This window comes from Macrobrachium nipponense, chromosome 28 (assembly GCF_015104395.2).
Source record: "Macrobrachium nipponense isolate FS-2020 chromosome 28, ASM1510439v2, whole genome shotgun sequence".
Taxonomy (NCBI): domain Eukaryota; kingdom Metazoa; phylum Arthropoda; class Malacostraca; order Decapoda; family Palaemonidae; genus Macrobrachium; species Macrobrachium nipponense.
This window is the reverse complement of record NC_087217.1, coordinates 71,508,135-71,523,723: the sequence shown is the minus strand read 5'-3', so window position 1 is coordinate 71,523,723 and position 15,589 is coordinate 71,508,135. Positions and strand designations below refer to the sequence as shown.

The window sequence follows — 15,589 nt, the reverse complement described above, 5'->3', positions numbered from 1 at the left end:
GATGTAACTGACTGCAATATGTCATTAAGCGTACCTTTGAGGGAAGGAACCAAAATTATTTGCCTTTATGGATTAGTTTTCAGTAAGTTGATACCTCCACGACAAATGTGGTTATCCACGTTTGTTACGTTACTATCCAAACCATATCTCAAAAATGATGCAGGGAACAGGACTGAAATATAGACATGGAGGAGGTTACCAGATTTTCAGAAGTATTAATAGGTTTATATAAAACTGAAAATTCGAGATGGATCTTGACTGAGATGAAAATCCAGAAATAAATCCATTTTCTCAACATTCCTGATAAAAGTCAATAAAATTTATAGACGGTTGGAAAAATGTATGGAGGAGGTACTAAATTTATTTAGGCAGGTAGTGTAATCTGCCGATGAGGTATGATAATTTGAAGATAATTTGGATCTAAATGCAGATCTAGATGTGAATCAAGAACACTGTTGGAGAACTTTTAATTAATTAATCAAATGTATGGTGAATGGCAATCTATCGAAGGAAGAGCAGTGTTACATTATGCGCTGGATTCAAATTTGGTTGTGATCTGGATCCGAAATTGTTTAAAGTTATTGACAGATGTCAAAGGGTGGCTCGATTTAAAGACAGATCCGGATCTGGATACAAAATAGAATGTTTTACAAGATTTTTTTTTTTATCTTGTAATTTCTAGTGTATATTATCACTGCTAAGAGAGAGAGAGAGAGAGAGAGAGAGAGAGAGAGAGAGAGAGAGATGAGCTGCCAAGATTAAGAGAACGAAAATAATTCATCTTATTCATATTATTCTTTATTATACATAAATGAGGTTTTTTTTTGGATAATCCTGAAAATGACCAATGCCATCAGAATGAACAGAAAAACAGTCATTAACCTGTGGGGAAAGTATGAATAGTGATACTATTATTATCATTATTATTACTATTATTTTTTATTTATTTTTATTTTTTTTTTGCTCTACCGCAGTCCTCCAATTCGACTGGGTGGTATTTATAGTGTGGGGTTCCGGGTTGCATCCTGCCTCCTTAGGAGTCCATCATTTTTCTTACTATGTGCGCCGTTTTTAGGATCACACTCTTCTGCATGCGTCCTGGAGCTACTTCAGCCTCTAGTTTTTCGAGATTCCTTTTCAGGGATCTTGGGATCGTACCTAGTGATCCTATGATTATGGGTAAGATTTCCACTGGCATATCCCATATTCTTCTTATTTCTATTTTCAGATCTTGATACTTATCCATTTTTTCACTTTCTTTCTCTTCAACTCTGGTGTCCGATGGTATTGCGACATTATTATTATTATTATTATTATTATTATTATTATTATTATTATTATTATTATTATTATTATTATTATTATTATTCAGAAGATTAACCTTACCATTGGTTTGGAATTCAAGCTTTTAAAGAATGTGGTGTTTACTTGAAAGAAGTAACAAAAAGTAATAGGAATTAACAAAGAAGAGGTGACTTACATATTAGAAAATAAAGAATAAATAACAGTATATATCATATATATATATATATATAATATATATATATATATATATATATATATATATATATATAGGGACATAGGTAAAATATCAGAAATTCTAATAATTTTACTATATTTTATCTATTTATTTATTAATGAAATTGTTTTAGTGTAGTAATATGTCGCTTGAACTTCTGAGGATAATATCCAAAGGGAGACTAATATCTGGTTGCTTCCTATAGGAAAAGAGACTCAGGAATTAGGTATGACTGTGAAAGTTTTATGTTGAAGTTCTAATTGTCAAAAAAAAAAAAAAATTATCGTCGATTTTCCAAGTAATAACTATTAATGTTTGGAAACAAAAACCTGCAACTAATTTTGTTTTCTAGGCCAACATATTATATGTACTAAAAATAACAACAGGCTAAGAGCACTACCCTGTGGAACTCCAGACATTATAGATCCCATCACGAGGAACTCACTGCTTCCCACCTGCAAGGAAATCTTGAAATAATCCTAAAACATATCCACCCACTCAAAGTCTCTGTAATTTATAGATAAGTAGATAAGTACCTTGTTACTTACTAAATCGAAAGTAGCACTAAAATTTCTTTGGACTACTCTACACTCAAAACCTTGTCAAGGTAACAATCCGGCAAATCCCACATACTTGTATATTGGTTTAAAATACGTTTTTCTGTAACTCTGGAGGGTAGAGGGAGAATAGAAATTAGCCTGTACTTACTGCAGTCCACAGACATGACACAAAGATACTACGCCCGTTTAGAATTCTATAGACAATACCAATTTTGGGAGACAGCACGCTAGAAATCTTTTTAAAAACAACAGAAAGAAACCATTAGGATCTTCTTCGCCTCAGTTATAAAGATTATCAAGAATCTTCTCAAAACTAGAGCAAAACATAAATTTTGTAAGAATAAGTTCAGGGTGGTATCAGAAAGAGGGACCGTCTCAACTGATTGCTTAACTTCAAAAGCTCGATGAAGCAGTGACTTTTCCTTAGGGCCAGCAACCAATCTGCCATCATCTATTAGGAGTGGTGGAGTGGAAGACGAGCCTGACCCAAAGATAGATGATGCCAATTTGGTCCACCCTGATGAGGCTGAGTAATTTCTCCAAGTTTTCCCTTTAAGGAATTATTGTAAATTTTCTTAGCCATATGGCAAGTTCTATTCACAGCACTGCGAGGCTCAAGAATTTTTTTTTAATTTCCATATGAACAATTTCAACTCTATGCGTTGAATTCGGTCCGCTTGCTATGGTAAGCTTGTCTACATGTATTATCAGTCCTGAACTTGATGACTTTTCTAGGGACACACCTTACTAAAATAACCATCAACAACATTTCATTTAACTTCTTTGGATCTGGATATGATACAGCATTTGAATAGTGCTTGAAAGCTTCAAAATTGCGATCCCACTTTTCTCTAGATTGCCAGATCTTTTTTTCCAAAGGTGCCATTAGGAATATACTGATTGACAGGTATCTCCATCTCAATTTATTTTGGTGCAATGATGAGAAGTGCTTATATACTGGCAGACCTTGGAACTGATAATAGCTGGAACATCTGAGAATATGAGGATCAGTCTATTACCAGAAATGTGCGTGGGTTCCTCAATTAGCTGGATAGAATAGAAGGATACGCTGAACTCAAGAGCAGCCCGGTCATGCTGATCAGTGAAATTTGAATTAAGCTACACACTGTCCTTTGCACTGCAGACTCCACAACGAACGAATGAAGCTTTCGAATCCTGTAACTGAGCCATACTAATCCTCTCCAAGAGACAGTCATATATAGAATCTTTAATATTTGGAATGCAGTCAACAGCAAACATGTAAACATTGTAGAACTTACTGAAAATCTCAAAACAAAGAGCTTAATGAACTACACTCCAACTTTTTCTGACAAGAAATAGATTCGTCTAGACTAGTGTATACAGCCAAACCTTGTTCATGTGAGATGCTACGATGAGAAATTGTCAGAGCCATCAAATTTCGAGAATAATAACACAAGATTTTACTTATTTCTACTGACAATTTAAGAAAGATTGATCATGTTTAATCAGTTGTGTTATATGAAGTTTCTTTATCTTCTTTCTGGCAACAAGAAAAGATGCATCGATTTATTCCTTACAAAACAGTTCCAAAACTTGAAACCGAAATTGTCGTTGTGCTTGCAAAAATAAACAAACGGATCAGTTCATCGTAAAAGCTGGAATTGTAAGAATGTAAACGAAAGCGGAAGAAGAATCTAAATAAATAAAAAAAAAAAAATACGAAAACATGGATAGATAACAGAGGCGTGTCGTGGACTATCTGTGAAAGTGAAGATAAGATGTCCAAAGATGGACAGACATGAATTGAGAAAACACAAATTATATCCGTGGCAAGATTGTCAAAACATATTTTTATTTTTTCATGAATTTCTCACTGAACAAAAGTCAAGTGGTAGAATAACTGTTTCAGTGGCAAAGGGGATCTTATTACGAAATTATAGTGAGCAAAACTGACTAAGATGACTTTGACAATAAAAATTACATCGTGCACTTAAAAACTGCCGAATTTATTGGAATTTTAACAGCCTGTATGATTTACACTCATATATGTCTGATGGAAATTATGAATAACATCTCGTATATAAACCCGATCATTCCAAAGGTTTTGTAGAATTTTACCCAAAAACTAACCATATGTAAAATTAACTGAATCCGAACTGCAAGCGGCCTCAGACATACGCATATACATATATATATATCACATATAACAAGGAACATATGCAAAGGTTTAAAGGAACATATTCAGTTGCGTCATTTAACCACCTGTCATACCAAACTTTTGCATATAATAGGACAGAAACCTGCCTTGATGGTAGTTGCATGGTCATGCTTTTAAGTCTGAGCTAAAAATTCTAACATGCACAGTAAATGGAAAAAGTCATGCGCATGCTGACTAGCAGTAAATTTTAGTGTTGCTTATGAAACGGGGTAAAAAATGCAGTAATTCAAAAGATTGGACTACAAGGAACAATCATACAGAGGTGAGGAAGGAACACAGAAGAGGACACGTACAGGCAGAAGTGATGGTGGGAGCTGAGGTGGTTTACCTGTGCAAACGGTTCAGTCAAGTGCAACAAGATTTCGGTGCTTGGAAGCAGCTTCCCTTTTTTTCACTCAAGTCCTTAACCACTAAATAGTTGTTGTATTTTGTGCAACAGCACCTGTGAGTGAGTGAGAGATCTAAGAACGGAGTGCTCTATAGCTTTGCAGTGCAACAGCACCTGTGTGTGAGAGATCTAAGAACGGAGTGCTCTATAGCTTTGCAGTGCCTATCTGTGCTTAGCTGAAATATGCTGTGCAGGATGGATGAAATGTATGATGATGCACTGACGACCTTACCGGACACGGTGAGCGTGGCTGTGTAGCTCTCGACGGCTGCCGCATTTCGGACCTGGCAAGTGTATCGGCCCGAGTGTCCTGCAGTCAAGGAACTTACGACCAGGACACTTGAAAAACCGTCGTAGGCTCTCGCCTGAATATTAGGTGGCCTGGTTATAGTGAGGGAGCGCCCATCCTTCAGCCATTCTATGGTCAGGGGCGGGTCCCCTTGGCTGACCCCACACATCACCTGAGTTCGCATGCCCTCCGATAAACCGTCGTTGAACGAGAAAGGATCTATACGGGGGGGTACTGTCCAGGGGCAGAAGGGGAAAGACAAAAACACGAACATTATGACATCAGATTCAGAACTCATACTTCAACCCATCTGAGAGTCAAAAGAGAGAGGGAGAAAGGAGGAAGGGAGGAGCAAGAAGTAAGGACGAACAATAACGCATGCTTCAAAGCAGGGAAAACGTAGGGAGCTGTAAGGGTAAAATTCCTCTATATTTATATACCGTGAACGACCAAATGATAAGTGAGTTGAGAGATAGCAGCAGCATTCGTGGCTTCGCAGGTATAATCACCAGCGTGGCGACGTTGGATTTTCTCGATACTAAGGACGGAATTAAAGGCATTCAAGGCGAGGACAGTCACCCTATCACTTGGACTGCCCCCGAGGGGAATAGGGGATCCATTTCGTAACCAGGTCAGGGTCAACGGCTCGTCCCCCTTCGACACAGTACAGGTCAAAGTTATTCTCTCTCCGGAGGCTACCCAGTCCCTGGCAGCAAAGGGGGCTATGGAGGGGGGTTCTGAAGAGGAATGGGGGGGTCATGGACCATAAGGTATCAGTGGTTAGGAGAAGTGAACAAAAGAGATATTTTGTTGATTATCTGTAACTGTAAAATTATTATAAGGAATATTTTCTTGATTTTCAAATATTAAAGAATCTGTATAACAGTAAGTATGCTTTTTTCAGAGGGCAAGTAAGCTATGTAAAGTAAGTACACTGAAAAACAGTAATGCTCATATCCTAACCTTTCCTACTTTTTTTTTTAAACAAAAGATAATTTAAAAGTCGACTACCTCGAGTTCAAAGTCTTTGTGGGTTATGAAGTATATTTGGCTTAAAACCTGGTGACATAAATATAAATCAGTGATTAAATCAGCAGAAATAAGATTCTTTCCAACATTAGGAAACTGGTCACGTGGTAACTCATAAGATTTACAGTCGCCATTTATGTGTATGCCCATTTTGTGGTTTACCCTGTTTTTCTAATTAATCCCTGTTATATTATCTTGCTAACATACTTCTTTTTTAAGTGTAGGTAATGTTAGTTTAGTTTGTTCTTTCTTTTTTACATTATTTTGATTTCCTATTTGTAATCTTGTTTTACAGGTTTGATATCAAAAATAAATATGGAAAATATTACTTGTCAATAGTGTCCTTATTGTATGTATGTATTGTATGTATGTATGTTTTATGTGGATGATGTTTATGTATGTAGCGTATGGTATGGTATGTTATGTTAATCGTATGTATGATATGTATTGATGTATGTATGTAAATATAGATAAATAGATAGAATATCTATATATATAGTATATATATGCATGTGTTATAATAATATATATATATATATTATATAGATATATATCTATATTTGTGTGTGAGTGTTTAGATCAGATTTTTTATATTTTTTCTAAATAATATTGTTGTAAAGCATATAAAGCATACACATACATAGATGGTGGCTTAGAAAACTTCTGTTCCCACAAGGCAAGTAATATAACGAAAGCTTTCCCAGTATTTCCAAAATTATTACATCTGAATGTGAAAAACATTGTAAATAGCATAATGGATTTCTCAGAAATAGAGCAAAAGTAGAGTACAGAAAAAGCACGATATCTCTTTAATGGGAAACCAATCGACAGGTCATTTAAAGTCGGCCACTTACCCAAGACAGAGACCTGAGCTGAGCCGGTGGTTGCCCGACCTTGCTTGGTGGAGGCTGTACAGGTGTATACCCCGGCGTCAGTCGAATGCCTCACCCGCTCCATGATCAGCGTCCCATCGGCGTCGACTCTGAGCCCCATACTCTCGTCCATGGTCTCCCCATCTAGTTGGAAGGCGAAAAAATGGAAAAGCAAATAATTTGATTTACAGGTGTCTCTTCCAATTTTTGCGGCGAAGACAATTCCACGAAAAGAAAATTTTTTTTTTTCAACTCTCTCTGATATCTTTGTTTAACAGAACTTGCCCCTCTACGTGCTTATTTCCCTATGGATCTCGCTTAGGTTTATAGGCTGTTGACTCTGTCCATAAGGTTTTTCAGCTTAACTTTCAAAGAAAGATAAGAAAATAAACTTTGCGGGTCTCTGACTTCATATTTCTATGAGTTGGTTGGAGTATATTGACGGAACACCAACTTTTTATCACATAAGGAACGAAAGCAAACATAAATAATAAAGTGAATCTCACTTGTCTTCGGCTAACAAGTTTTGTACAGGAAAGTGACAGTTTCAGGAGATGCTCTGGATGATTAAGAACTAAATCGTCCTCAAAACTTAACAAAGGGATGAACCTACTAAACTCTGTTTTTTTCCATCTGTCCATCCGCCTGTGGTGTTTTCGCATGGTAACACTGCGTCCCAGGCTGTAAATAGTTACGCTATGTGTAAGTTTTAGGTAAATAAAAGAATATCTGGGTGTACATATGCAACTGAAAAGTGTTTTAATAATTTACTGTATGCGAATTACACCGTTACGATTCGAAATAGGATATTATTCAAAGTCCGGGACGCAGTGTTACCATGCGCAAACACCACAGGCGAATGGACAGATGTAAAAAAACAGAGTATAGTAGTACATGCGTAGTGACTCTTCGTAAGACTAACTTAAATATGATTTCATTGCTCAATAAAGTGACTAAAGATTCAGTTTTATCTCATCTGTGATCCTACCTGTCACTACCCTAGTTTATTTTATATTCACTTGTATATTTAAATAAACTTTCAAACAAATACATGGTGTTAAATAAATAAGCACTTATTCAATGTTAATTTCTAAATAAACAAAAAGATTGTAAGCTGAATAAAAGTTACGAAACAGCTTTTTTCTATAATATTTTCGTCCGTCTTTTGAAAGTTTATTCTTTCAACACCTTTGTGGGAAACGTTGAGTGGATTTTACATTCTCCAACATTTTCCCTGATCTTTTCCTTATTCCTTCATCCTCCTTCTACGCATCCTGGCATTAGCTGCACTGTAATATTACGGAAGAAGGAATCGTCAAAAATGTTTTACACCATTTATGCCAGTAAAACTTAGGAGCAAATCAGGAGTAACCAAATACCGGAAACAGACACAAAGCGTCGGTAAATATTTCATGGCACACCTGGAAGTAACTGAAGACTCTCAACCTTTACAGGTAAAAGGATAGAATACACGAAAGGTGAATAAAATGCCGTGGACATATCTCAAAACTCCCTAACAGCTGACGGTTAAGAAGCTCTTGCTTATATTCAGAATATAAAAAACGGATTCCAAGTGGAAAAGTATTTCAGGTACAGTTCAGTGGGAACTACCTGGACGAATGCTAAGAGAAAGGAAGCTGGAGATGAGTGGACATTTGTGGAATATTGCAGAGACCTCTGGCGTCACCCGGTGCTGAGGGCGATGATAGGCAAACACACTCACATATACGTATATAGTTATGTATGTTATATACACATATATGTATGTATGTATGCATGAATTCATGTATGTACATATATGAGTATATAGAAAGTACCGAGCGTATGTGCCGAAACTATCATTCACACACACATACACACACACACACACACACACACACATATATATATATATATATATATATATATATATATATATATATATATATATATATATATATATATATATATATATATATATATAGATTATATGTACATATATATATACGTATATATATATATATATATATATATATAATATATATATATACGTATATATATACTATAATACACGTGTATTTATAGTGTATACGTTTCTCCAGGCTGGAATCAAAGATGACTTGGTTATCTGAAGGAAGGCATAATCTCCCACGCTCTGTTCAACAGTCCACAAGAACTCTAAAAAAATTCACCGTTGGCATTCCGAAGTGGGAGGTTATGAACCCAGTACTAAATTAATCTAGTAGCTATACAGTAACTGGCCTATGTGGAGGTCTGCCATCTGGATGACTAAACGTAATTCATTGAAGCCAGTGCTGAATTTTTCATACCCACTTCAACCGGATGCGTTCATGACACTGATGCCGTTCTCAAAGAGGTGAATTAATTCCACCGCTGTTGAAAAAGTCAAACACACTGAACTTGTCTGTTTCTCACCCTGTTACCCAACTGTTCTGCGTCGCATACTTGTAAAACTAAAAGTAGCTTTAGTCATGACACGCGAGTTTTCAACTTAGTGACAATTGCAATCAAATTAGTATTACTTCTTTATAGAAAAAAAATCTATTTTATGCATGATATCTTGCCTCGATCAATCTCTTAAAAATTCACATTAATTAATCTCATAAAAATATCTAGGATTTTAGGTAAACGGAGCACAAACTTAAGTACCTACTACATCCATGTGTTGTCATTTGCATCACATCATACTTATGAAGAAAATGCCCTATTTTCTTTTATGGTGTTCTATATATATATATATATATATATATATATATATATATATATATATATATATAGATATATATATATATATAATATATATATATATATATATATATATATATATATCTATGTATATATATGTGTATTATATATATATTATTTTTATATATATAAATATATTATACTATATATTAACATAAATAAATATATATATATATATATATATATATATATATATATATATACATATATTATATATATATATATATATATATCTATATATATATATATATATATCAAGATTGAGCGTCATCTGACTAAAATGAAATTTCATTAAACAGGTTGCTGGATAACCTAAAGGACTACAAATAACAAAGCTTTGCCTAGAACAAATGATAACTCACAGCCTTATTTTGAGAAAGATGCTGCACCACCTCAGGATCAGGCCCATGAGGAAGCAACACCTGGATGTATCGCAGAAGCTAAATATTTCGGGAAGTTCATCCTCTACTGAGACAGGTGTATTTACCGCAACACTTGAGAAGTCGTGGTGTACCGTTAAGTTTTAAACTATCGCTCCTTTGCTGTTTCCCTTCGTTCAACCAACCTTCTATTGCGATCACTCTGTCTTTTTATTTGCTTTTCACTGTTTTTTTTATCATAAATGCCATGGAATTATTGCAGCCCATCACATGACATTATCATTAACGGATGGAAATTTAATTATAGTGAGAGAAGTGATGTATGCTCATGTTCTTGAATTCAGTTCTAGAATAGATTAAGTACGTGGTAGATGACACAGCAGAGAATCGCTTTGCTTATATACGTTTATAAACAAAACGCAGAACTTCTGTTCATAGGCTTAATACATATTTATAACTATATTACTTACGCACGTATGCACAACTGGAGAGTACCGTATTCTACTGCCTGTGTATGTATGTAAGTAGAATTAGATGATTTATTTACTCTATTCTACACCATCATTCCTATTCCTAAAACCGTTTAAAAACCGTGAAAAAAAAAAATCCTCCCCTTTTCACTTCCATAACGACTCAAACAACTCCAACATTTAAATACGATTTTTCTCTCCTATAAAGGAAACCTCTCTCTCTCTCTCTCTCTCTCTCTCTCTCTCTCTCTCTCTATAAAGGAACACCTCTCTCTCTCTCTCCTCCTCTCTCTCCAGGTCTTCGTCTCTCTCTCTCTCTCTCTCTCTCTCTCTCTCTCTCTCTCTCTCTCTCTGTATGTGTGAAAAAAACAGAGCATGAAAATACTCCGGTTCCGCTGTGTCATTCTAAATAATGCATAACCATCGGCTTTACTCAGGATGTTCTGGGAACTTTTTCCCCCGTTTGGAAGGTCATCAAGCTCAGATGTTTTGTCGGAGTTATTTCGCCGTTTTCATCGCTGCAGGAAGTGATGGAAATTCAGTATATGCGCCCTTTTTGTATGGAAAAGGTGACATGGAAATTCTGACGTATTTTCATCCGTCACAAAAATGTATATGATTCTTTACCGCATACACCGCCTCCCCCCCCCCCCCCCCCCCCCCCCCCTCTCTCTCTCTCTCTCTCTCTCTCTCTTTCTCTCTCTCTCTCTCTCTCGATCGGTTGATTGCTCGATCGAGTTGGAGAGAGAGAGAGAGAGAGAGAGAGAGAGAGAGAGAGAGAGAGAGGGAGCGTGGTGGGGTTCAAATAAATATGTAAATTTCTTTATATCCGAAGCATCAAAGAAACGTTTTTGAATACCCTGTGCATTAAACTACGGACCATTGTTAAACAAAAGGACATTTTCTTTTTACTAAGGGAATCACTTGGAAATAAAGACGTCACTTAAATTTTTTATCCCTGATCTCTGTCGTAACCTCATCGTTCATTTAGTCCGCTTTACATTCAAAGGTTTCCAGACTGTACCATTCACCGTGTAATGAGATGTTTAGTGCCACACACACTTTCAAAGCTCCATTCTTATAGTTACAAAATTCGGATCTTTCCTAGGTAGTGACCCCCCCCCCCATTCCCCCCCCCCCCCCCCCACAAGGGTTTTTCGGGGTCATTAGCTAAGGCTAATATTTCTTGGGTCATCATCTTTATGATATTAACAATCTTTGTTTATGTTTCTACGGTAATCCTCAACCGGCTTGAAGTAACCACGCCGCAAAGATGGATACACACTGTTCTCCCCAAAATTATGGCATGATGATCTCAATCATATAATCTAATCGCTGAAGATTCCATCGTACAAGCCTGTCTCTTTTTTTTAACAGACTGATATAAACCTGGCTGCATAAATCATTTGTTTTCTGTTATTTAACCAAACTAGTACACTGATGATGATATTAGAAAATGACGATGGTATCTTAAAACGCTACATTCTAGTGTCGGGCGTTGCTGTTAAGCAAAGTTTGAAAGCATTGATAATGTCAGTGAGAATACGCCAGTTCTATTCTAGCAGTTGCAAGGCGGAAAAACAACTAATGAATCAAACACCAAAACTGTAACGAGAGAGAGAGAGAGAGAGAGAGAGAGAGAGAGAGAGAGAGGAGAGAGAGAGAGAAGAGAGAGAGAGAGAGAGAGAAATAACCTGAAAATTCCCAAAATATATTTTATCAAAACGTCAATATTTGGTCCTGTATTTGGCAAGGAAGATTCAAATACCTTTCACCATTTTGTTTTATTGATGACACCCTTACTTTAAACCGACTGTAGTCCTAATAAGCTGAATTCTGAGAAAAGGCCAAAATCTTTGCCGCGAAGTTGATTAAAATATTCCAAAAAAGCGTCCCATATTCTCACAGCAGAAATAATTAGATTAATCATATTTTAAGCAATATCTTGGGAGTAATTCCCTAAAGAAACTCAAACAATTTTAAGTAAGAATATGACCACTCTTGAAAAACAAAACAAAATATCAAATAGTCTTGAAAGATTCGATGGCTGCATACCAATCAATGTTCCATAGCATATTACGGAAAAACAGTTATTTGATGCAAAAATGCTTGCTTTCTAGCTGATAAATATTACTTAGACGTGAAAATAAGAAAATTGACAACTGAAAACCCTACTACAAAATCTATTCATTCTTCTTTGTCAAATGATCATGTTTATTCATGTTGGACCACAAAAGAGAGAGAACTTTTCATTACAGACCTTGCCGTGAGATATATATAAATGGTTACAATACGTGATTTCAAACGCTAAGCTCAGAAAGTTTTAAAACCACATTTCATTAAAATTTCAAAATAGAGGGTAAGACACGTGGATTGAATATTTGTGTGTATAGGATTCACCCCTAGTTATACTAAGTAACTTATCTACAGTCCATAAAGAAAATATGCCATTAGGTTATACTATATTAGAAGCAAAGAAAGCTCCCTCTTACGGGCCTCCTACTTTAAACCCTCACATCTAAAATGTATGCACTGAAGAATTCTTACGGTTTAAGGATATCTTACAAAAAGATAAAATTTCTAGTTACGGTTTTCTAAATCTATAGCTTTGATGCAGCCTCTCTTATTTCACATATATTTCCATAGGAGAAACTGGCGATGTTCCAGAAGAGCTGATGCATCACATAGGCAGTTCATTCCGTACCAATGACAAAATAGAAGTTAGATAAACATAAGTGATACGTTATTCCCTCAGAATTTTCGGGAACTTAGAAATTAAAAAAACAAGAAAACAACTTTGAATAGGGATGGGTTTACCTTTCGGGTTTTTATTTATTTTCTATTTTTATATATATGTATATATTTTTTTTTTTACTCAACTGTGTGCTTGTGCATGTGTCGGAGGGGAGGCAGGGTGGGGGTGTAATTTGGAAGTATACTTAGTTTCCTAAATATATACATACTATATATATATATATATATATATATATATATATAGTATATATATATATATATATATGTGTGTGTGTGTGTGTGTGCATATGTATACGCATGCATATATATATATATATATATATATATATATATATATATATATATATATATACATGAAAGAGAGAGACAGAGAGAACATATTTCTTACCTTTACTCCAAGTAAATGAGTGGAAAGGATAACCAGCCACAGGGCAGCTCAACTCGAGCGGTTGTCCTGCTACAGCCGTCACAGTGGCCAAGGGGCGTCCCACAGGAAGGCCTTTGTAAAGAAATGTGTGTTACTGGTAGGTTATACGATTAACGAAGAGTTTTCACATTCTCTGAACAAAAATTCCACTGAGAACTGGCTCTAACATGAAATAATCTACGAGATATTAAAATTAGGTGTTATTAGGTAGAAATTAACACTGGACTGGACCAGAAATCCTAAAGTATGAGTAAGTTTCATTTAAAGTCCGCTTTTCAATGGGTAAAAATTCGGGTCTTCCAGTTCTGGGCTCCAAAAGTAAAGATCTTAATGGTCTGAAAATCAAATGAATTTACCTCATTAGCTCGGTTCTCCACTGCGAGCCTTTTTCTATTAGTTTCCAGAATCATATTCCTTTTGCACTTAACTAGATAAGTGGCTATATTAAAAATTTAACATACTAAATACACACAACACATAATGCATGTATATATATACATATCTATATATATATATATATATATATATATATATAGATATATATATATATACTATATATATATATATATATATATATAAAAATATATATATATATATATATATATATATATAATATATATATATATATATATATATATATATATATATAGATATATATATATACATATATATATATCATATATATATCTATATATATATATATATATATATATATATATATATATATATATATATATTTATGTGTGTGTGTGTGTGTGGGTGTGTGTGAATAACTTGATCACGAAATATATAAAACGTGATATTATGTATAAAGAAAGGTAATGCCACGAAGGAAAAGGAAAACTCGAGAACTGCCTAGATCTTTCCGTCTTAACGACCCTTTAGTTAAGACAAGACTGATCAGAACAGAGGAAAACACAGTACAAGCAGGAATAGGACACAAACGGACATTACAAGATTAACCTAAGGTCCAATTCACTTTAAAGAAACGAAAACAAGCCCGTCGGTTACATCAAAGATTTTAAAAGCAGCCACCCGCAAGTGGTCACTGGTAATTTAGTCAGAAAACAATACATTTTGAAAAGAAAGAGGTACGTACGACCGGACAGTATAGATTTAGTAAAATTCCGAAGGCAATTGAATTCAAAAAAACAATACAGTTTGTACTAGTAACATGAAATTTCACAAAAAATGTTCAAACAATGAGTGAGAAACAAACATAGGATATAATATAGCGAGCATGAGAGAGAGAGAGAGAAAGAGAGAGAAAAAATAATAACTAAAAACATTTGAGACTAATTAATTAGTAGTTAATTAATTTATTTTAAGGTCCTTCATAAACATTTTACAAATATATGGGTCCAAATGGTACAATCCCAGACTAAGATTTAGGTTGTTTTTATTAGTAATTTGTATAATTGCTGATTCCAGCAAATTTCTTGAAACATAATCAGAGCTATCGCCCCAATTTATACAATGAGACTTTTCGCTCATATGGATAAATAGTGCATTTGAAGTCTGGGCTGTTCTAACTGAATTGATATCCTGCTTTATTCGTACTTCTAAATTTTTGCTTGACTGACCGACATAAAAAGACGGGCAATCCTTACAAAAAACTTTGTAAATGATGTTGTTATTAGTTACGGGACTATTCTTAATTAGCATACCTTTAATGGTATTGTTAAAAGAGAACACAACATCGACATTAAAAGATTTGAATATTGATTTTATAGTTTCAAATCCACGAAAGTAAGGCAAGACTTCAAATGCACTATTTGTCCATCTGACCGAAAAATCTCATTGTAAAAATGGGGGCAAGTACTCTGTAATTGCTAGGTATAATGATTAAATTCTAAAAGATTTACTGGAATCAGCAATTATACAAATCGCTAATTAAAACAACCAAAATCTTAGCCTGGGATTGTACCATTTGGACGCATATATTTGTAAAATGGT

General features: G+C 34.8%; 1 protein-coding gene across 1 annotated transcript in view; it reads right to left on the bottom strand.

Annotated features, from left to right (window-relative positions):
• LOC135201872 (cell adhesion molecule Dscam2-like) overlaps nt 1-15,589 on the bottom strand; it is a 220,196-nt gene that overhangs the window by 62,688 nt on the left and 141,919 nt on the right. Inside the window, 3 exon segments of the mRNA XM_064231173.1 lie at nt 4,900-5,190; nt 6,840-7,001; nt 13,595-13,705. Of these exon segments, the coding sequence (XP_064087243.1) occupies nt 4,900-5,190; nt 6,840-7,001; nt 13,595-13,705 (564 nt within the window).